The sequence below is a fragment of the Triturus cristatus genome, chromosome 7 (genome assembly GCF_964204655.1).
Source record: "Triturus cristatus chromosome 7, aTriCri1.1, whole genome shotgun sequence".
NCBI lineage: Eukaryota > Metazoa > Chordata > Amphibia > Caudata > Salamandridae > Triturus > Triturus cristatus.
Window position 1 is genome coordinate 1,105,123,639 of NC_140590.1, and position 23,350 is coordinate 1,105,146,988.

General features: G+C 45.0%; 1 protein-coding gene across 1 annotated transcript in view; it reads right to left on the minus strand.

Moving 5' to 3' along the window:
* The window catches only part of LOC146811161 (uncharacterized), a 262,013-nt gene that overhangs the window by 216,868 nt on the left and 21,795 nt on the right, over positions 1–23,350 (minus strand). The window contains exon 4 of the mRNA XM_085618221.1: positions 20,953–21,012. Coding sequence (XP_085474347.1) covers positions 20,953–21,012 — 60 coding nt within the window. The remainder of the gene's footprint in view (positions 1–20,952; positions 21,013–23,350) is intronic.

The window sequence follows — 23,350 nt, forward strand, 5'->3', positions numbered from 1 at the left end:
TCCATGGTCCTTTGTGCATGCCCCTGCACCCTCCTTCTTGCCCATCATAGCCATTGTGCTGCCACTAACCCTCCTGCTTACCATGCATGGTCTTCTGTGCTGCCATGGCCCCTCCCACCTTCCCTGTGTGGTCAGCTAGCTGCCCCTGACCCCCTCCCACCTTCCCTCCATGGTCTGTGTATATGACATCATAGTCTCATTGTTGCTCTCCATGGTGTGTCTTGTTTCTAACGCCCATCCTGCCTGACCTCCATGGTCATCTTGCTGCTCCTGCCCTGCCCCCTTGCCCCCAGCCCTCTGTTTCCATGTGCAGACCCCTATTCCGTCCCTCCTGGCTTGCCTGTTCCATTGTAATGCCTCTGATCCGTCCCTCCTGCCCTTTATGGTCTGTTATGCTGCAGCTTTCTCTCCTGTCTGTCCATTATGGTCAGCTAGCTACCATTGCCTCTTTCCCCTCTGTTCTCTGTTGTCCATGTGCATGGTCCTGTCCCCTCCCTATTGCTTTCCATGGATTGTTGTGCTGCACTCCCTGATGCCTGCCCTGTAGGGTCAGTTTGGTGCACCTCTCCATGTCCCTCCTGTCGTCTGTTATCCGAGTCCATGTCCCTACCCCAATTCCTCCTGTCTACCATGATCCAATGTACCATACTTGAAAACATTTTGAACTTGGTAAGAGGGAGATTTTGAAAAAAAACTGGGGTATTGATTTTCCCCTTTGAGTTACATTAAAAAAGAGGAGATTGTAGACAGGAGACATATCAAGTAAAGCCCATTTGAGCTTAAAAACATTGGACGTTTCCTGGCTGAAACGGGTCTGTTGGCATGTATGGTTGTACTACCACTGCCTCTTCCTTCTGCCCACTATGGTCTATTATATTGCCACAGCCTCTCTTGCCAGTCCTGTATTGTTGGTTTGTTGCCCCTTCCCCCCTTTCCACTGCCCTCCATAGTCTGTTGTGCTGCCACTGCCCTTCCTGCCTGCCCAGTGTGGTCAAATTGTTGCCTCTGCACTCTCCTACCTGCCTTCAATTTTCAGAGTCCGTGCCCCTGGCCTCTGCCTCTCAACAGTATCCCAATGAACAACTAGATTGCTAACATTCTATATTTATTACAAAAGTGTGGAACGCCTGGGGGCGCTAGAGGGCGCACAGCGGAATGGCTGCCTCTTGAGACAGCTTCGCCGGACGAGAGAAACAAATGGCACGAGAGGCATGATATACGGAGTGTTGCAGCCCGCAAATATCACGGAGCAGATCGGAAGGTGGACTCCACAGATGGAGAGTGCGGGAGATGACCGAGTGTCCAGCTAGCCCCTGAAATACGAAATTCTCCACTCGGCGGTGAGCGCGAGCAACGGCTCCCAAGATGGCGGCGCCCGGGAGGACGTAGCCGAGAAGCTGCTGGCGGACGCCGTGACTGACTGAACGGCTGCCGGTCGAGAATCCACATAGGGCGCTGCGTACCCCTGCATGCGGTGAACTGCCGTGGAGGTTCCGGTGAGTCGGATGAAAACGGAGAGATGCAAAATCGGCCCCGATTGGCGCTGCGAGCCCCGTGCAGGGACTACTGCTTGAGCTTAACGGGGGAACAAGCTCGTTGCATGTGGGAGTTGCGAGACGCCCGCCTGCCTGATTACCTGATGCAGCGGTGGGGGATGGATATCTGGCTCCGGCACAGTTGCGTGACTGGAGGCGACAGGCGGTGGCGGTTGAGGCAATTATGAAAAGCCGGGACCATGGTGGACGCTAGACCGAGATCTTTGGATCGAAAGGCTGTCATAACACGTGGATACCAATAATGCCATGGCAGGGGGATGAGGGCCGCCATTGATGCTGCACGATGAAATGCAGACAACCAGATCCCCGCGACACCGCTGAAACGCTGCAGCTGCGGGCGTAACGCAGATGGCCACGTGAAATTGCCACGCAGTTAATACATGCTGGGAATCAGTCGGAAACAGGCGGAGCTGGGTGGCAGCGGCGGAAAACGCGTGGTGTGAGACGACGAAAAACCGAGGTGCCGGCGAGGGGAGACGCGGTGAGCTGCGCACACACTGTTCTGCTAAGCTGGTGCACGTCACAACTGCGGGGCGGACAGTGCAGCCCAATACTTTTACGAGCGTGATCTTTGGTGCCCGGCGAGGAATTCGGCCGCGATGGGGAAGCCGGAAAAGTCACAAACCAAACTGACATTTGAAACCAAGCGTCAGACCAAAGGTGCTACATCGCCTCCAGACGAAGTAACAGACGTGGGAGAGCTGCCACCTCCGGGCATGGCGGAGGCGCTGAGGGCCATCCAGCAAAGTCTGCAAGACATCCATGGTAAACTGGATACCATCACGCTACGGGTCGACAACATGGCGGCCAAACTGGAGGGGCACGGTGAGCGACTGACGGAGGCGGAGACCCGGCTTGGAGCGGTAGAAGACGCCTCACAAAACACAGCTCAAAAGTGTGCTGACACTGCTGAGGCGGAAAGGCTGCTGGAGGCGTTGAAAAACAAGACGGAGGATTTGGAAGCGCGGTCGAGGCGAAATAACGTGAGAATTACGGGGGTCCCGGAGTCCACCAACACTGGCCGGATGGAAACATATGTTGAGGGGCTGGTTAAGGACGTTGTGGGTGCGGAGAACTTGTCTCCACTGTTCCTGATTGAGCCCGCGCACAGGTCACTGGCCCCGATGCCGAAGCCAGGGGCACCCCCGCGCCCTATAGTCGCCAGGGTCCTCAACTACAGGGACCGCGATGCAATCCTCCGCATAGTACGGGAGAAAAAACAGGTCACGCACCAGGGAAACACACTTGCATTCTACCCAGACTTCACGTTCATAGTCCAACAGGCGAGGAAGGAATTTAATCCGGTCAAAAAGAAGCTGCGTGACCTGGGGATTGACTACGCCATGCTCTATCCCGCCCGGCTGCGCATAACGCATGGAGGGCGCGTGACGCTGTGTCACTCGCCTCGCGAGGCGCATGAACTCCTCAAACAACTTGGAACCAAGCGCAAAGAGAAGCAGAGGGTTGATCAAGGTGCAGAACCTGACTGATGTACTGCAAAGTGAACCGCAAGACGGCTGGTGAAGATACTCCACACCAACTGGTGCAGCCGCGGCCCTGCCGAGGTATGTGGAGACCGACAAGGATGAAAATGAGACATACGGACTGTCAGGGACGGTGAGTGCGGCCACTGCGAACTAGGATATTCGGTATTGTGCCAGATTGGTGACTGACACCTTTACTAATACTGCAACTCTGCGGGGGTAAGCGCTGGCTCCTGTCTGTGGGACTCTGGAGTGACAATGCCATAAAAAGATAGAGCCCACATAATGATGAACGTGGCCACTCTGTGACGAGTTGCCGTATAAGGCGCGGGACTGGGAGGGGCTCAGATAGCTGGGTAACAGGAGAAATGGTCCCTGACAGTCTGAGCTGGAGCAGGGGCCTGAGGGTCAGACATGGGATGGATGATAAGCGGAGGACTGTTTGCTGCCCGTTAAATAGCAAGACAATGCTGTTGCGTTTTGGAGGAAATGATGCGTAAGGGCTGCTGCACTGGGTATTGGGGAGGGTCGTTGAGATGCCTGCATTGATATGGGAGCTATTGAGTTCCGAAACATAATATAATCCCGTCCCCATCCATTGAGTTGGATGGAGTGGTCCGCTCTAGGCGGTCCCCCGAAGAGGGTGATCCCCGAATTCAGTTAATTTGATGTTTGATGTTAAATATGGGGTGTGTCTTTGGCATGGTTGGGGTGCTAAAGTGGGTGGGGGGACATGGGTTGTGGTTGGGATGTTGATCTGTTGGTCACTGCGCATGAGATGCATCGCTGAACTCCAAGTACCCTTGCTGAGGACTAATGGGGCCCTTGCCCGCTGCGACAGATGCTTGGGCGCACTCACTGAAAGTGGGGGCGAATGATACACACATGTTGATACTGATCGATGGCTGAGAACAGGATAGGGGAGGGGTATCTTAGACTGCTAACGTGGAATGTGCGGGGGTTGGGTAACCCCAAGAAAATTAGGCAAACGCTGGCATACCTAGACAGGCAGCGCATAGACATTGCACTAATACAGGAGACACACTGCGCACCGGCACGCCGGATGACTGTGGGACGGAGATGGGCTGAATCGGTACACCATTCATCCTACTCCACATACGCACAAGGGGTATTAGTGCTGATCAGAAAGGGGCTGAAATACATGATAGACAAGGTTGAGACGGATACAATGGGGAGATTTGTCCTACTGACTGGTGTCCTGCGGGGACAGAGACTAGCCGTGGTAAATGTGTATGGGCCTAACGTGGATGACCCACAGTTCTACCACTTACTGTGGGGTAAACTGCGTGAATTACAGGCCCCTCATGTGATTTGGGGTGGAGATTTTAACATTGCGCTCCCGGAGGATGTCGATAGATCCGGAACGACGAAGGAGCCACACAGGCGCGCGCTACGTGTCCTACAGGACATAATGGTTGATAGGACACTCACCGACATCTGGAGAAGTAGGCATCCGGGAGAGTTGGAGGCCACACATGTAGCTACATCACACGGCAGTTGGTCCCGCATAGATTACTGGCTGGTGACTGGGGATATAGCATTGTGGACACGGGAAGTTAGGAACTTACCCAGAACACTCTCAGATCACAGCCCGGTGCTCCTCTCTCTGGAGCTCCCGAACTACATGCCGTCTCCATTCAGTTGGAGATTTAATGCCAAAGCATTGATGGATCCCGTCTATGCCGATACTATTGGGCAGGCGATACGGGACTTTTTTGACAATAATGCGACTCCTACGACTGACTCGGGAATACTATGGGAGGCTTGCAAGGCCACCATACGAGGAGTCTGCATAAGCACTAACGCAGGTATTCTAAAGGATATCCGACAGCAGATACGAGCCAGGGAAGTCAAGTTGCGACTTCTAGAACGGGAATATGAGAGCACACAGAATGTTCAGATACTAGGGGACATTAGGAAAACACTGTCCGAATTCCAGAGCTTAGCGGACGACGAAATTAAATATACAACTAAAAGACAAGTGGCGAGGGCGTACGGGGAGGGTGGCAGACCGGGCAGGCGCCTAGCGACTACCATATGCGAGGGCCGTGCCCCACAAAACATACAGGTGATTCGTGGGCACCAAGGGGAGCGGAAATATGGTGAACAAGCAATACTGGGTGAATTTGTGGCTGCATACGGTTAACTATACGCATCCAGGCCAACGGCAACTGAGACCGAAATCGCGGACTACCTCGAAGACGTGGCGATAGCGTGGCTGTCAGACACACACCGCGCATACCTATCCCAGCCTATTACGGTGGAGGAAGTCACTGAGGTAATTAAGTCGCTGCCGAATGGTAAGACGCCGGGCCCCGATGGATTTACTGGCGAATTTTATAAGGCGTTTGCTGACCAACTAGCCCCACATCTGGTGGAAATGTATGGTAATGCTCATGAGCAACAGCATTTACCGCCCACCCTGCGAGAGGCGTTGTTATTGGCGCTACCCAAGCCACAAAAGGACCCGGAACTTTGCGACTCCTACAGGCCGCTGTCCCTTATAAACGTGGACAACAAGATATTGGCAAAATTGCTTGCAGCCAGACTTAACCCGCTCATGCCAAGATTGGTCCTACCCGACCAATCTGGATTCATACCAGAACGCTCCACTGCACACAACACGCGAACATTATTTGCACTCACGCACTATCTAACACCTGAGACGAAGGCGGCGGCGGTCTTCTTGGACGCAGCCAAAGCCTTTGACTCTTTGGAGTGGACCTATATGAGCAAGGTGCTGAGGAGGATGGGCTTCCCGCCCATGTTCCTCCAATGGATCAACTTATTATATGATGCACCTGTGGCACGGGTTAAGGTGAATAATTATATCTCAGGCGCCATTGACATTCGGAGGGGGACGAGGCAGGGATGCCCCCTGTCCCCTCTCTTGTTCGCGCTGGCGTTGGAGCCCCTTGCGTGCAAAATACGACAGGGGCACCATTACTCGGCCCTGCAGTTCCTGCAGCGGCCACTGCACATATCATTGTACGCCGACGATATGCTACTCTTTGTGAGGGACCCACAGGCCAATCTGAATCGATTATTGAGGGAGTATATCAAATTCGCGCGGCAATCCGGGGTCATTATAAACTGCACCAAGTCCATGATCATTCCCCTGACTGACAGCACGCAACCACACCCGATGGACTATCCTCTGGAATGGAAGATGGACCCGATAAAATATTTGGGTGTGTGGTACCACAGGGACCCGGAAGTCGTGATCCGGACTAACTACGGGACGGTGATTGACGCACTAGACGAGAAGGTGGGGAGGTGGATCCAACTGCCACTGTCGGTGGCTGATCGAATTGCTATTGTTAAAATGGTGGTACTGCCGAAGTTACTCTATCTTTTCACTAACATCCCAATTCACCCTCCAGCGGAGGTGTTCCGACGGATTACCTCGATGGTCCTTCGACTTATCTGGGCGGGAAAGACGGCTAGGGTGGAGATGCGGACATTGACGCTGCCCTACAGTAGGGGGGGGTTCGGGGTTCCTGACTTCTGTCTATACTATCTCTGCGCGCAAGCACAATATGCGCATTTTTGGTATCACAAGGTCCCGTTTCTCACCCACACTGCGATTGAGGAGGGGGATGCTATGCCAGTTCCACTAGAGGCGATTATCACCCATCGCAGGCCTCCTTTGCACATGAACGACATAAACACCATCGATGCCACAAACAAAGCGTGGTATACCATGGGCAGAAAAGCTAATAAATTGCCACTGTATGCCCCGGCACTCCGGCTCCAATGGCACCCGGCACTATCGGTCACGCAAGAAAAAGTGGGACTGGAACTGCTGCGCCAAGTGGGCATTGACACCATGGGGGACTTGTACGAAGATGGGACTTTTAAAACGCTAGAAAACCTGACATTTATTAGTAACATGACTGCATTATTTCGCTTTAATTATCACAGGCTGCAGAGGGCTATGAAGCAGCTGTACCCAACGTACCTGCTGGAACCTCCGGGGCTAACCGCGTTGCAGTGGCTAATCACCACGCCTGCGAGAAAACACCTGGTGTCCACACTGTACACGAAGATGCAGGAGGACATAGCGGCAACCACGACTGCTTCCATGGAGAAGTGGAATGGCTGCCTGGACACTCCGCTAACAGAGGATGAATGGACTTCTGCCTGTACTTTAACGGGCATGCTGACACCTAACGGCAATCTCCGCATTCTGCATTTCAAATACTTACACCAGACATACTACACACCGGCCAGGCTACACCGATATGGGCTGCGGGAGGACTCTAGATGCGAGCGCTGTGGGGCAGACGGGGCAGATTTCATACACCTAGCCTGGTCATGTGAGGCAGTTGGAGAATACTGGGTGCAGGTGACGCAGATGATTGGGGCCATGGTGGGCGGGGAAATGCGCTGCGAGGTCAAAACCTGTTTGCTGGGGCTGCTGCCTGACTTTCGAGCCCTGAAACGCAGATTCTGTATGGTTGCGCTGCTAATGGCTAAAAGGAGGGTCTCGATATGTTGGAATGGCAGGCGAGGCCCGAAACCCACGGACTGGCTCACGGACTTAACGTATTCCAACCGGATCGCAGCCCAGGGACTACTGGGTGTATCTAACCCAATATTTGCAACTGCAGCAACAGACTTCATAAGCGACTAGCACATGTGATAAATGGCGGTGGGTATGGGAGACCTCTGCTTAGGAAATGAATAGACAAAATTGGATGAAGGATGCTGTTGTGACATGACCGCAATGTTATGATTGTTTTCTGTTTGTACACAATTACAAATGCCAATAAAAAAATTTTTTTAAAAAAAAGTGTGGAACGCCTGACGTCATCTTGATGTAATCAAAACTGTAATACCTAGAGTATTTCCTTTAGAAATTACATATATGAGAGGGTCTTATTTGCATCAAAATTATGGTTAGTGCTCTAAAAAACTAAAATGATGACACATTTTCTGAGTTTTCAAATAGCGACAAAGAACTTTTAAATTATTTGTAATCTTTATGTTTTTTTATCCAGTTGACCACTTGATTAAATTTGCACCTAGGGGAGAGGATGTGGTGTTACTTCCAGAGCTGCAGACTTTGCAACTGGGGAACAAGGTTGGAGTTTCTGCTTCAGTTCAACATTCTGTGATTCTGGTCAAATCACTTAATCTCCCCATGTCTACAACCAAAATTAATTTGATCTTGTGTGATGTAACCAATGCTCATGTAAAGCACTCCAATACCTGACAAGTCTGCACTATATAAAACTGCACATACACAAAAAATAAGTGTTTTGCACACTTCTGTCATTGGGCTACATGTGGGCTACATCTGGGTGATATTTGTGCTGCATTTGGGCTCTTTTGTCTCTGGTGGCCATCTAGGGAGATTTATTTGTTATGAAGTTTCCTAATTTCCTCATTTACTGCAGTCTCCTCAGTAGGAAATGCTTTCAGTTTTTTACTTTGATTCCATCAAGAAGGTATTCAGATATGTCACACATTTGCCATAAATTCTGAATGTTAGCACTCCAGTTGCTCATTAGATCACTGTAGTAACGCTATTGCTCACCACGGAAGTCTGCTGCTGGTATTAAAAGTGTATGTTTCAGTCTGCATGTCAGAATATTTTTATGAAATAGAAGAGAATTTGAGAAGTCAAAATGTGCCCTAATTTTTCTTTCTGCAGAACTATTCATAATTTCTATGGGAAAATTAACCCCCTCATTTTGTTCCATTGTAAATTAAATGTTTTAAGTGTTACCACTTTATTCCAATCAAGATGGCTTCAGGTGTGCCATACATTTGTCATAACTAAGACTGTTAGCGCTCTAGTTGTTCGTTAGAACACTCTGGGACATTCTGTCATTGGGCTATACTTGGGCTACATCTCGGTGATATTTGGGCTACATTTGGGCTCTTTTGTCTCTGGTGGCCATTTTGGGAGACTTCTTTGTTATGATGTTTCCTAATTTCCTCATTTACTACAGTCTCCTCAGTAGGAAAAACTTTCAGTTTTTTACTTTGATTCCATCAAGAAGGCATTCAGATGTGTCACACATTTGCCATAAATTCAGAATGTTAGCACTCTAGTTGCTTATTAGATCACTGTAGTAAAGCTACTGCTCACCAGGGAAGTCTGCTGCTGGTATTCAAAGTGCATGTTTCAGTCTGCATGTCAGAATATTTGTATCAAATAGAAGAGGATTTGAGAAGTCAAAATGTGCCCTAATTTTTCTTTCTGCAGCACTAATCATAATTGCTATGGCAAAATGAACCCCTCAGTTTGTTCCTTTGTAAATTAAATGTTTTAAGTGTTACCACTTTATTCCAATCAAGATGGCTTCAGGTGTGCCATACTTTTGTGATAAGTAGGACTGTTAGCACTCTAGTTGTTTGTTAGAACACTCTGGGACATTCTGTCATTGGGCTATACTTGGGCTACATCTCGGTGATATTTGGGCTACATTTGGGCTCTTTTGTCTCTGGTGGCAATTTTGGGAGACTTATTTGTTATGATGTTTCCTAATTTCCTCATTTACTACAGTCTCCTCAGTAGGAAAAGCTTTCAGTTTTTTACTTTGATTCCATCAAGAAGGCATTCAGATGTATCACACATTTGCCATGAATTCAGAATGTTAGCACTCTAGTTGCTTATTAGATCACTGTAGTAAAGCTACTGCTCACCAGGGACGTCTGCTGCTGGTATTGAAAGTGCATGTTTCAGTCTGCATGTCAGAATTTTTTAATGAAATAGAAGAGGATTTGAAAAGTCACTCAAAATGTGCCCTAATTTTTCTTTCTGCAGCACTAATCATTCTTTCTATGGCAAAATGAACCCCCTCATTTTGTTCCCTTTTAAATTAAATGTTTTAAGAGTTACCACTTTATTCCAAGCAAGATGGCTTCAGGTGTGCCATACTTTTGTGATAAGTAGGACTGTTAGCACTCTAGTTGTTCTTTAGAACACTCTGGGAAGCTGCGGTAGAACACAAAGGAATCAACTGACAGTCTCTGACCTTGTTGGATGTACATGTATTACTGAGACTGTCAGACTTCATTCTCCCATGACTGAGAAAGATAATGTGAATTTACAGAAAATATGCTCTCAGTTTAGCTTATAGATCACCTTCAAAACCTCTGTGGGAAAAGCATGATAAAATAGTTTTCTCTCAAACATGATTCATATCACAGCAGAAGGCTTTTTCACATGGTAAAATCACCTTAGAACACACCACAATTCCTAAAATGAGTATGGTACCATCAACAAATGATTTATAATGTACCTAAAGTCTTAAAACCTTCTATTAACTGCAAGGCTTTTTAATGAGGTGCTATCATGTATATTGGTCCCAAGATGGCTGCCAACACTTCTTGGATGAAGTGCTGACAGCCAATCAGATCTCACGATGAGATGTGTGGTTAGGCTCCGCCCAGGTATGTATATGATTTTACTTTTGATTTTCTCAGGAACTACTGAACAGATTGACTCCAGATATGCAAAAGGCACATCCCTGACCTGAGGACTACCTCTTTGCCAAATTTAAAGTAATTCTGTTCAGCCGTTTGGGCTGTACCTTGGACTAAAGGTCCCTATGGAAAATTGCATAGGAAAAACGTGTTTTGGGACCCCCCTTTTTTCTCAGCCCCCGCTTGACGAATCCCCCCAAGACTTTCAGGGTACGAGCAGAGCGGAGCGCCCCACCTATTTTGAAAATTTTGCAAGGATTCGTCAATCGGCGCCAAAGTTATTCCAAATAGAATGTTGCGGATTTCCTATGGAAACACAGTCCTAACTATAACTATCTACTGGCGACCGCCAGTAGATAATATAAAACACTATCGTCCATCCTGACAATAGGAAAGAACTGAGCGCACTCTGGAGCAACTATAACTTCCAATAGTTTATTCCACTACAGCCAGGATGATGGACATGTTTCGGCTTGGTCGCCTTCCTCAGTGTCAACAATACATTAATTTCAGTCCTTATTTAAATAATGTTTGTAAATGGAAATCAGTGACAGTGAAAGTGAAGGAGTTGAAAGTCAGAGTCCTAGAACGGATACTATGGTGGCAATCTTGTAAGATATAATGTTTAGGCTTGTCTTATACCAAATAGAGGGTATGTATCTCAAGCATTGGTTCGTAGCAGCTATTGTTACGATATTTGCAACCTTTCTGTTTATATTGCACAGAAAAGTCAACTCTATGTACATAGAGTTCAGAATAGTAAATCTATACTTACTTATTTGCACTTACCTTCTTGATAGTTTGGTCCTCAATATTTTTGACACCATTTTCTGTCCACACAATATTTTGGTTTCTGATATTCTGTCAGTGATCCGTTGCATGAAACGTTAGTAAATATACCCTCTGGTATTGGGGTATGTGTGGAATTGTCAGAGATGTGAGCTATCTGGATGAGGTATATATTGTGCTGATATTGTATGTTGTAGATTTTATTGCCATGTGAGGTACTGTGGTAGATTTCGGTGATGAGGGCGGAGTTGGGAGGTAACAAGATGGAAATGATGAAACATGGAAGGTGCTATATTTAGATGGAAAGGAAATAGGGGGATATGTTACAATGGTCAGAACTTAAGCATGTTACGTGTAATTATTTGCATTTACTGAGATTGGTTTAGAGATAGAAAGGAAAATATGTATATATATATATATATATATATATATATATATATATATATATATATATATATATATATATATATATATATATATATATGATGTTTGGCATGTGTTTAAGGGGATATTTTTGGATTGAGTACAGATGTATGTATGAAAAGAGCAAGGAAAGTAGAGGTGTGCAGAAGTAAAAATCAGAAGGTGATGGGATGGGGAGATACAGAAAGACGGGTAATGGGAAGGCAGAGGCGGAAGAAGATGAGAGACAGAAAATAGAGATGGGGAGAGTATAATAAAGAGGAAGGGAGAAGAAAGCGAGGGGCAAAATAAGAAAACTGCTGAGTGGAAAAAAAGAAAAACAAAATATGAGGTTGAGAACAAAGGAGAGATACAAGAAGAGGTGAGAGGCAAAGAGAGGATAAAGATGAGTAGAAAAGAAGGGAAGAGAATAATATACTACAGAAGAGTTGGGAGTGAGATAATGAGAGGGAAAGATGAGGGGAGAATAAGAAAGCTGGAAAACACACCCACTCTTAGTGCTTAGACTAAAAGGCAAAAATGGCTCCCTAAAAGTGAGCAGAGAAAGGATAGAAGCCAGCCAATATATACAGCAAGGTAGATGCAGCCCTGATCTGGGCTGATACTGGCTACCTCCAGCTGATATGTTGATGTACGTAGACTTCCACAGTTCTCACCAGGAACTATAGAGAGAAACTAGGAGACCCTCTACAGCACAGGTCACTCCTGGCTTTGTTTTCTCAGTCAGTCTACTTTCTATGGGGGTTTGCCAGGCAGAAACATGCTGGGCTAGTCCAACTGGGCAGTCTCTCTTCTTGCAAGGCCATGCACATTCCTTCTCCCTCTCAATCATCAACCAAGTTCCTAGGCTTTAGGCAGACACCTAGATCATCCAAAAAATGAGCAGACTATGATCCTCACTTCTTGGATACTTGCTAGTAGTCAAATAGCAACCTTGATCTCACGATAGCCTTTCGAATACTCTGCAGATCCCTTCTTTTCTTGGTCACGGAGAATATGGAACTAGAACAAAGTGCAGTGGTCTGGGTTCCATTTTCATATGCCTTTTCTTGAGCACAATGTGGATCCACTATATCAAACTTCTGAACTGTTTTGAGGTGGTTATCTTGAAAGTGTTCTACTAAGTCAACTCTCCAGACGCAATCTAATGTAAAGTAATGTTTTTCACAGCAGGTTGTATTGGGGTGGTCTTCAATCCGAAAACAGGCACACAGAACTATAAGGTTTCTGCATCTTGCTTTGATCAGCCCCTCTGAGCAGCAATAAGGAACAGACAAAAAGGCACACCTGATCTAGAGACTTACTTGCTTTTAACAGCAGAAACTTCTGTCCACTCTTCATTCATACAATCTACCAAATGGCATTGCTTAGGAAGAACTAATGAGCAGCTCTTTGATAATAAAGTCTTCATTGACTTTTTGAAAGGTAGCGCTGTTTCATTCCTCCTTATTTTGATGTCTGGATATCCATTCAGAGCCACAGCAAAATATGCAATACACTTCCACTCTCTGAGAATGTTGTACTGTTCCGTCATTTAAGCTATGTTAAATCCTACTGCACACATACTATTTAATCACACACACAATGACATACACACAGGATGTGAATGCAAGGCTGTTTGTTTTAACATTTCAGCAGAAATTTGCATTAGAGGGATTGGATCAGACTTTTATTCAGATATATAGAGCTGGTCAAGGATATAAGACTACTAAACACAAAATTATGCAACCAACTTCTTACATGCTATAATCCAAACAGGCACAGAATTTCTCTGTTCACTTTGAGGGTACGGGTAGTGTGGCTCATTAGACCACAGCACAGTAGCTCACTTTTTCAATGACTGGACTAGGCCACTGCACACCCAGTAGATTAGCATGATGCCAGGGTCAAAAGTTGAAGTTAGGGTGCTAGGTAGAGATGCAAGAGGCCTTCAGGTCATAGGTACTCACCCATATATTCATATACCATGTAGGGACATTACTATCCCAACAGGATGCTTCAGAACAACCTAAATCAACACCAGCGGTATCTTGAAATGCATCAGGAACCATAATACCACTTCCCCTGATCCTCCCATTCTCTATGACACTAAAAAGCTTGATACTTTAAGTCTGTGCATCTAAGTTTAAACAAAATGAACAGACAAGCAGTCCATGCATCAAAGATTGTAATGATCACCAGAAGTGAATAAGACATTTTATCTGTGTCACTGGAGAGAGTCCTCCATGCTCTCTCATGTAAATTTCCTCGTCCCTATGCTTAACTTACCCTTAGCCTATTTCAACTTAGTGTGTAGTGCTGCATGGTTGCATGGATGTGCCAGTTTGTATGTATGCTTGTGAATGGTACAACACAAGGAAGACACTGTATTTCAAATCAAATCAAAGCACGCCTTATACGGTTCTTTGCAGAAAACCATAAAAGCTTAAATCAACAGTAGATCCATAAAAATGCACAAACATAGACATTAAAATACTTCAAATAAAATACATGTGTTTATAAACAAATAAATAAAGAAGCTCATAAAAATCTATTGATGATAAAGTTTTCCTCAATCTCATAGCGCCATTCAGAAAACATACCACAACAGAAATGAATACTTCGGGTAACAATTGTAAATACAAGAAAGTAGTACACACTTGTCAGAAATTCCGTTTCTTTTAACAATGGTATGATTAATGCCTTCTTTGGAACCTCATAAAAATGACAAAATATTTTAAAATGCAGGGTATCCTGTGGAGACAACCCGTCACAGTCACAGAGCTCAAGGGAGTGACCCTAATTCTTCCACCGGGGATATGTCAACACAAAAATGTAAAAGCCCAAACTTAAATCTAGTCAATAAAAATCACTTGTATGTGCCAATAGAAAGATAAGGATTAATAACAAGGGTAGACTTTAATAAAATATTGTTGCGTATACAAGGTTTCATAAGAGCGCCCTCTTCTCTAGCCGAAGACTTATGGAAAAAAACAAATGATTTGGTCCATTTGCGTTCCATCTTTATGATTCCCTACAGTGAGCTATACAGCTCACACTTTCCTAAACTCTGAGAATATATTGGAGCCAATGAATTTGAAAAGACCTATCAATGGACATGGAGTCTTTTAAAATCTCCTAGCTTAGTTTTGCCATGGGTCTAACCACAACGAAAGTGGGCGCAAAGTCTGTATATAGCCCACCCCTAATTCTTCATGAACTGAAAATGGCAGAACACTGTGCTAAACACATAGGAGACATCTTTTAAAAGAATTTCCCAGAGACTGCAAGTCAGCCTGATCGACAAACTCTCACACTTCACTGCCCTAAACTACTAGAGATACTCTTAGCCAAATACAATTGTAATAGGGCCTGAATTGGTCTCCTCCCAAGTATAGAGGCAAAATTGCACACTGCTGAGTTTGCCCTTATGAAATCTTCCTTTTTTTCTGTTCACCAATGGGTGCCAACGATTTGGGAGTCAAAGAGCAATCTTAAATAGGAAAGAACTCCAGTCTTTGGGATAGCACTGTACCCCAACATAAAGATGCATGTCTTAGTCTTACGTGGACCTACCACCATCATATAGGATTTTTGAATGTTCACTGTCAAATCCATGTCTTCCATGAAGTTGGCAAATGATTCCAACAGGGGCTATGACCCCTTTGCTGTTTTTACCATGAGCATAGTATCATCTGAATTATAAGAGCACCTGCAAACACAGGGCTCCCACATGCAGGCAATTGCAACAGTGTCGATCAAGGCCTATTCCAAACTATTGATATATAAATTAAAAGGAAATAAGGCCAAAATGCAGCCCAGGCTAACCCCCCTTTTGATAAAACATCTATGGGAACATTTGAAATCACTAACATAATGACCCGAAGCAGCGGTATTCATATGTAAATCTCTTAAGACAAGGACAATATCGTGGTCCAATCCCTTGGACAACATAAGCCAACATAATTTCCGTCAAATAACTCAATCTAAATGGATAGAATCTGGGTGAATCATAGTGTATTTAGTTAAGATCATAAAAATATTTAAATACTGGTCAACTAATGAACTCCCAGTGCGACAACCAAACTGCACATCTGGTAGGGCATCATTGTCCTCAGCCCACTTCCCCTATCTGTCCAAGAGCATACACCCAACTGTCTTCACAACAGAATCAAGGAAAGAAATAAGTCTGTAACACACCGAGTTGTCCCTATCTCCCTTTTTAAAGAATGGGATAATAAGAGAACAAGCCCATGATGGCGGCCGTCTCTCCCTCACTGCCACATTAGCCAGTGAGGCTAAAACCGGGGCCCATACTTCGGCATCCTCAATGTACATATGCGAGATGTCATTGGGACCAAGGGCCTTCCTCCTAGTTAACCCTGCTATTCCCGTCTTCACTTCCTAAAGGGAGAATACCAATTTGGAAGTCCCAACTAACATCCCCTCCTCCATTCCTTCAGACACATCTTAGATACAAAACACTACTCATAAAAGGAAACCCAACTGTCCTCTGTGATATGTAACCCCAGAAATACTGTGGATTCAGAGGCCATGAATGCACTATTTACAAATTTTCCAGAATTTGAAAATGTTTCTTAGGGTACTGGCATTAAGCAGTTCTTCCCATCCCATGTCCCTTAAGACATTTTTTCTCTGCACAAGCTCTTCTCTATATTGGAAATGACTATTTTTCACAAGGGTGGGATCTCCAGGGTAGGTACTCAAAGCATTTATAAGCCACTTTTGTGCTTGGATAGACCCATTATCAAACCATCTGGCCCCTTCCTTGGTGCCACAAGATAACTGGGCCTCCAGAAAACTAGACGTCACTTTGCTGTCACTTTGAGGTAAGATGATGGCCAGAGCATTATGAGTTTTATCTTTGGTTAAATAGACGGAAAATGAAAGATTGTCTAGATTTTATATAAATCATGTAATACGGAGTCTTTGAATACTTTGTTGGTGTATTAGAGTTCCTTCATCTTTCAATATTCAACCATGAATTTTTGGAAATTCCGTGTCTATATATTACAAGTGGACGTGTATAAGAAAGAAAAAGAAAAATGTGTATAAATTTTGTAAATATAAATCCCATTTCGGTACAACCGGAATGATCGAAATGACACTAAACTTGTTTTTAATGTTTGTAAATATATGTGTATGTCCATCAGTTTTAATGATTGTATTATATATATATTTTTTCTATTCCTTATTACAGCCCTGAAGAAGTTCCGTTAAGAAATTATATCTTTAAAGGAACGAAACGCGTTGGCTGTGGTTTTGTATCTATCTACTTGAAATAAAAATTAAACAAAGAAAAGCAGAAAACAATTTTGGACTTCGTTTCTATGTTCAGTGCACCTCCATTTAATGTAAACTTTGGAAATAAAGGCAAATACCCCAAAACATCCCCAGGCAAACTGCTATCCTCTAGAAAAACGCTGAGTTAATAGCGAGTATATAATGCCCTATAGAATATCAGGGTCCAACTGAGACAATGTCAATCTCCTCCCCTGCCACATAATGGCAGTAATACCACCTGATCCCACTGGGCATTTTTAAAGCAAGGTAGACTGACCTAAACACATACACACTGGTTTATTGTCACTGAAGGGGCTCATAGTTATCTCTGTCTTAGTAATTAGTGGGAAGAGCAAAGTACAAACAGTCAATAAATATCTCACAGCCCTGCCCTATAAATGTTGGATATAAGGCTCTCACAGTAGGGACAATCTTCTCCAGGATAAATACTAGATTAAACTCAATCAACAATCTGTTCAGCAAAAAAACTTGAAGTATATGTTCAAGTCAAGTCAGAAATACCTTTATTTTGTTTCAAAGAACCATAAACGTTTCACAATATAACGAAATATTTACAATTCATGGGGTGTATGTTCAAACTGATGGCTTGATAGTAACATACAGGCTGTAGCCACCTCCTGTTCCCCCTCACCCTGAGATCCCCACACAAAAGGACATTAAAGTCTCTAGCCACCACAATGTCCACTGATAGTATGTTAGTACCCTGCAATTTTCTTAGAAACAACCCCATGACCTGAATGTGCTAAGATTGTTTGGGTGGTATTGAGCATTGTAAAAATGTAACAATGTGAAATAAGAGTGACCAACGGTGGTACGTTTTATACCCTGAGTAGTAGGAACCCCACTGTTTGTCACCTTCAGCTTTCCCTTTATTGCCAAGGATACAAACTGGATTCAAATTTGAGAGACCCAAGACTGACTGGAGAAGCATGTAGAAATAGAAGTATTTTCCCTGACAGATTTGTATATTACTGCATTCCTGAGAGCTGGGAGAAACACACCCTGGAAGAAGAAGAGCCAGGCTCTTTAGTACACTTCAAACAGCTTTTGGTTCAGGGATATGTGACTGGAAAGTGGCCTGGGCACATCTGAGGGAGGAGCTGGTGTAGATAAAAGAATCATAAAAAGTAACGCTGTGGCCCGGTGTAGCATTGTGATGAACATACCACTCTGGCCGACATCCAGATATGACCCTCTAGTCACTCCAATGGCCTGTGTTGTGCAGCTATTAGATTTGGAGTCACTCCTGATGTGATAGATTGCTTTCTGGTGAAAAAGCAGGATAGATATTGGGGAAGCACTCCTCCAATACTAACTTCAAAGCCTCTAAATCACATTTTGTGTTTGTAAATGGACTATAGGAAGGGGAGCTTGATGCCCCCAAAATTGTCAAATGTCAAACAGTCAGTTGGGCTGTGGAGGAGGGTAGCTCTGTAATACTTCTGCCTGTGATGGAGGATAAGGCCTGCCAGCCTCCCAACTGGGTATTGGGACATCACTAAAGGAATCCAAGACCACTTACCCCTGGAGCTTGGAGCACCCTTCAATGTCTGTTTTGCAAGATCAATGTGCCCAATGAAGATCAGGAGAGTGCTTGGAGGTAGAGTGTTTCAGACGGGATCCTGACAAGGCGATCACCACAGTGAGAAGTGAGTAAATAGTTGCTGCAATAATTGGGCCGTAGCCCATGTGCAGAGTGAAGTTGGTGACTCCGTATGTCATAAGGGGCCGCTGTGAACATTACTGTCATGCCAATCGCGGCTTTAGCCTATGTTCAGAGTGAAGTCAGTGACCCCTTTTGTCAGAGGGCGCTATCATGATGATTACTGTCACGCCGATGGGGCCATAGTCCATGTGCTAAGTGAAGCCAGGGACCCTGTTTGCTATAGTGACTTCCGTGAAAACAAATGTACTGCCATGCTGATCGAGCTGTTGCCAGTGTGTGGATTAAGGTCATTGACACCATACACCGGATGGGGAAACTGCGAAGAACAAGGGATGTTGCCTAGTTGAGCCATTGTCGAGGTGAGAGGGTGCTGTGCTGACATGTGCGGGCTTGAGCTCCAACAGAGGATCAAAAGCCAAGTGACTGTCTCCCCCACCAGGAGGATCAGACGAACTTACTGCCTCACCGGAGGAAGCACCATGGAAGCCTTTCCTCTGTCCATGCAGAGCTGAGTTCTACTCACCATCAGCATCTGCTGCAGCCCTCTGCAACGTATGATGCAGAAATGCTTCTAAGGACTCCAGTAGAGCAACCCCTGTAGGAGCTTAGAAGACTAATCCGTAAGGTGCCAGAGAACTTTGTTCTGCTACATAGTGCTTTGGGTGCTGGAACATGTTTGACTTTTGGAAGAGTCGGAGTGGGACTCCTGAGACTCTGATTACTATGGGGGCTTCACTTGAATGTCACCTATAGCGAATGGGGAATAGCAACTACCAGTAGTGAGAGGTAAGTGGACTCAAGGACCCATTTTTGAACACTAGAGCCCTAACTTCATGAGACTGTGTGTATTATTTGTGTATGCCATGTTATACTCTGTGATTGTATATAAATGCAAGGATTTGAATGGACAATCATTTATTGCTGCTATTGAACATATGTTGTTAGACTGTGTTCACCTGATGCATCTACCTAGCCCCTGAAAAGCCTTGGGCGGCTCGACCTACACTACTATTGACAGACAAGTGCTGAAGGGGTACTAGGCTTAGCTGATCAGGATCAATAGAAACCCGAGCTCCAGGACATCAGGAGTAAAAGGCCTTAACCCATATGGATGGTCCCAATAGCTCCTGCTTGCCGCCAGCCCTCTGAAAGGTGTTATGACACCCATGTGCCATGTGTTTTCAGAAAATTACTGAAATCATACACAAATCACCCACTCTTCAAGTGGTTGTCAATCTAAGTATTTAGTAACTCACTCTTTCATTCAGCATTTGTGTGAATACATGTATTAATGTGTAAAAGTGCATGCTTGAATATGTGTGGCTGTGCTTGCTTGTGTCTGGGTCGAATATATGACATTACAACGCAAACATTTACAACGCATGCTTTTACAATGCAGTTTTTACATTGCAACTACCATTACATTGCATGTTTTTAGAACGCATGCCATACTACGCATTTTTAGAAACTACCTTTACAACGCATTCAATTACAATGTATACCATTACAAAGCATAATACTTTTAGGGTAACAGTAGGGTAAGTGTTGGATAGTGTAGGGGTAAAAAATACTTTTCCCACTCCAGTGAATGCAATAGTAGGGTAAGTGTTGGATAGTGCAGGGGAAAAAATTACTATTCCCACTCGAGTGCGTGTAACAGTAGGGTAAGTGTTGGATAGTGTAGGGGTAAAAATCACTATTCCCATATACCCCCAAGCCCATACCCACCCTAAAACAAAAACAATCACCATTACTTACCTTATAAAGCGTTGTAATGGCATGCCTGGTATTGGTATGCATTGTAATGGCATGCGTTGTAATGGTATGCAATGTAATGGCATGTGTTGTAGTGACATGCATTGTAATGCCTGCGTTGTAATGGCATGCAATGTAAATGCAGTCATGTTGTAAAGGTAGTGTGTTGTAATGACTGCATTGCAATGGTTGTTTAAAGTCTGTGTGTATTGCTGCAATACACAGACGAATGGAACATCATGAAAGTAGAAAGACATATGCTACAATAATGACATCTAGTGAAAGTACTTGCATGGGATGGCATTACAAATCATACGAATGGCCAATGCACAATATTGTACTTTTCCATTTAATAGAGCTAACATTTAGAATTCCAAGATTTCAATGATATCAAAGTCATAATACGGTGTGAGTATTGTCTGGATGAGAATCCTGACTCTTGGAGTCATTCCTTCAATTGATATATATGCACACTGAATCTTTAAGAATGGATAATAAAATATTGATGACTTACAATCAAGGCCTTTATTGATTCCAAAACTGCTATTGTCCTTTCCTTTGCTTTTGCCGGATCCTTAAAGAGAAAGATAAGAGAATTGACTATCCAGAAAATAAAGAATAAAATTACATTTGCAATGCATAGCTATACTTATACATAATATTATAAAGAGGGAAGAGGGAGAGATACCAGGAAAGATAAAAAGTAATCAGATACTTGAGCACTGAGAGAGTTTTGGTGATTTATGCATTTGCCTTTATATGAATACTTCATCCTGATTGGGGTACTAGACATGTTCGAATATGGATTGTGGAGCTGATATCATTGTTTTCTTTGTGAATAATTTATGCGAGTATTTCAATTTCTATTTATATATGTGAATTTAACTTGCATCACTTTATTATAAGCTTCAATATCACTGGGATATTTTTTTTTAGTTCTTTATTCACTAATCAGTGTTGTTTATCCATGAGAAAATGGTACTCTATTTGTTCTACTGTGGTAGTTTAATGTATCATTTAAGCATTTGAAATCAGACATGGCTCCATGCGATTAAGATTGGGTGGAGCTGAAATACTTCATAGGATATAAATGTCTGTACCACCATGGAATTTGTTTTTACACACACACACACGCATTTCACACACAAAAAAACTAAATTACACATCAGTTATAGTTAGTGAAGCTTTTGTTAGGTTGGGTGTACAAACCTAAATTAATCTACACAAACATTAAAAATTCAATAGTTATACTTGCCTCTTAAATGAATTATTTATGCAATACCTACACACTCAGTCAGTCAGTCAGTCAGTCAGTATAACTTTAATTTGACACCGAAGGGCCGATTCCGATCCTGGAAAAAATTTCCCCGTACGAATCGTATCCGGATTTTTTTCCGTACGAATCGTACAAGTGCCGTACAAACTGCCAAGTACGATTCGTATGGGAAAAAGTCAATACGAATCGCATTGGGAACATTTCCCAACACGTCCTCGGGTCGGAAAATGTGTCCGACATGTCCCCGGACGATTTACCGTACAAATGTGAAAAGTGAAGTCCGAGCGCGCAAGTACGATCTGTCCCGTGCGTCCGATGTTACAACCGTATGGAAAAAACACCATACGGACCGAACTCCCATAGCAACCATGGAGACATGTGCCCGCATACGTGCCGAGCCCCCCCGGCCCCCGTAAGTACACGCGAACCCCCCCAGCCCCCGTAAGTACGCGCCGACCCCCCCCCAGCCCCCGTAAGTACGCGCCGAACACCCACCCGTGTATGTACACCCCCATACGTACGGACCGTACCCCCACCCGTGTATGTACACCAGTGTACGTACGCCCGTACCCCCACCCGTGTATGTACACCAGTGTACGTACGCACCGTACCCCCACCCGTGAATGTACGGCACAAACCCCCAGTGCACATACATGGGTGGGGGTACGGTGCGTACGTACACTGGTGTACATACACGGGTGGGGGTACGGTGTGTACGTACATACACGGGTGGGGGTACGGTGCATACGTACGGGGGTGTACATGCACGGGTGGGGGTACGGTGCATACGTACGGGGGTGTACATACACGGGTGGGGGTTTGGCGCGTACTTACGGGGGTTGGGGGGGGTTTGGCGCGTACTTACGGGGGCTGGGGGGGTTCGGCGCGTACTTACGGGGGCTGGGGGGGGTACGGCGCGTACCGAGCCCCCTATTCTGGTCGTTTCACGGCGTACTTTGCTTTCCCGGCACTTTTTGGGTGCCGTAAAAATATTGCCGTCCGGACTGCTGTGGGTACGGGGGTGTACATACACGGGTGGGGGTTCGGCGCGTACTTACGGGGGTTGGGGGGGGTTTGGCGCGTACTTACGGGGGCTGGGGGGGTTCGGCGCGTACTTACGGGGGCTGGGGGGGGTACGGCGCGTACCGAGCCCCCTATTCTGGTCGTTTCACGGCGTACTTCGCTTTCCCGTCACTTTTTGGGTGCCGTAAAAATATTGCCGTCCGGACTGCTGTGGGTACAAATCGTACTTCCTGGTTCGTGAAACGCAGGCTGCATGTGTCCCGACGTCACGTCGGCGCTTTCCCGGATCACATTTGTATGTTAATTTTCGTCGGTCTGTGTTTTGTACGATTCGTACGGAAATAGTATTTCCGTGCGAATCGTACTTGCATATTTGTAAAGTTTTACAACCGGGTACGAGTCGGACGGAGAAAATGCTCCGTCCGACGGTTCGTACCCGGTTTCTCCAGGATCGGAATCGGCACCTAAATATGGCATAAAAAGTATTTTAAGAACAATTGAGCAATTACAATATGAATATTAAAATATCGAATGATGTGCAGAGCGTTAGCAATGTTAAAATCGTACAAATTGTAAAATGTATCTCATAATTATGACATTCATCCTTTGCATC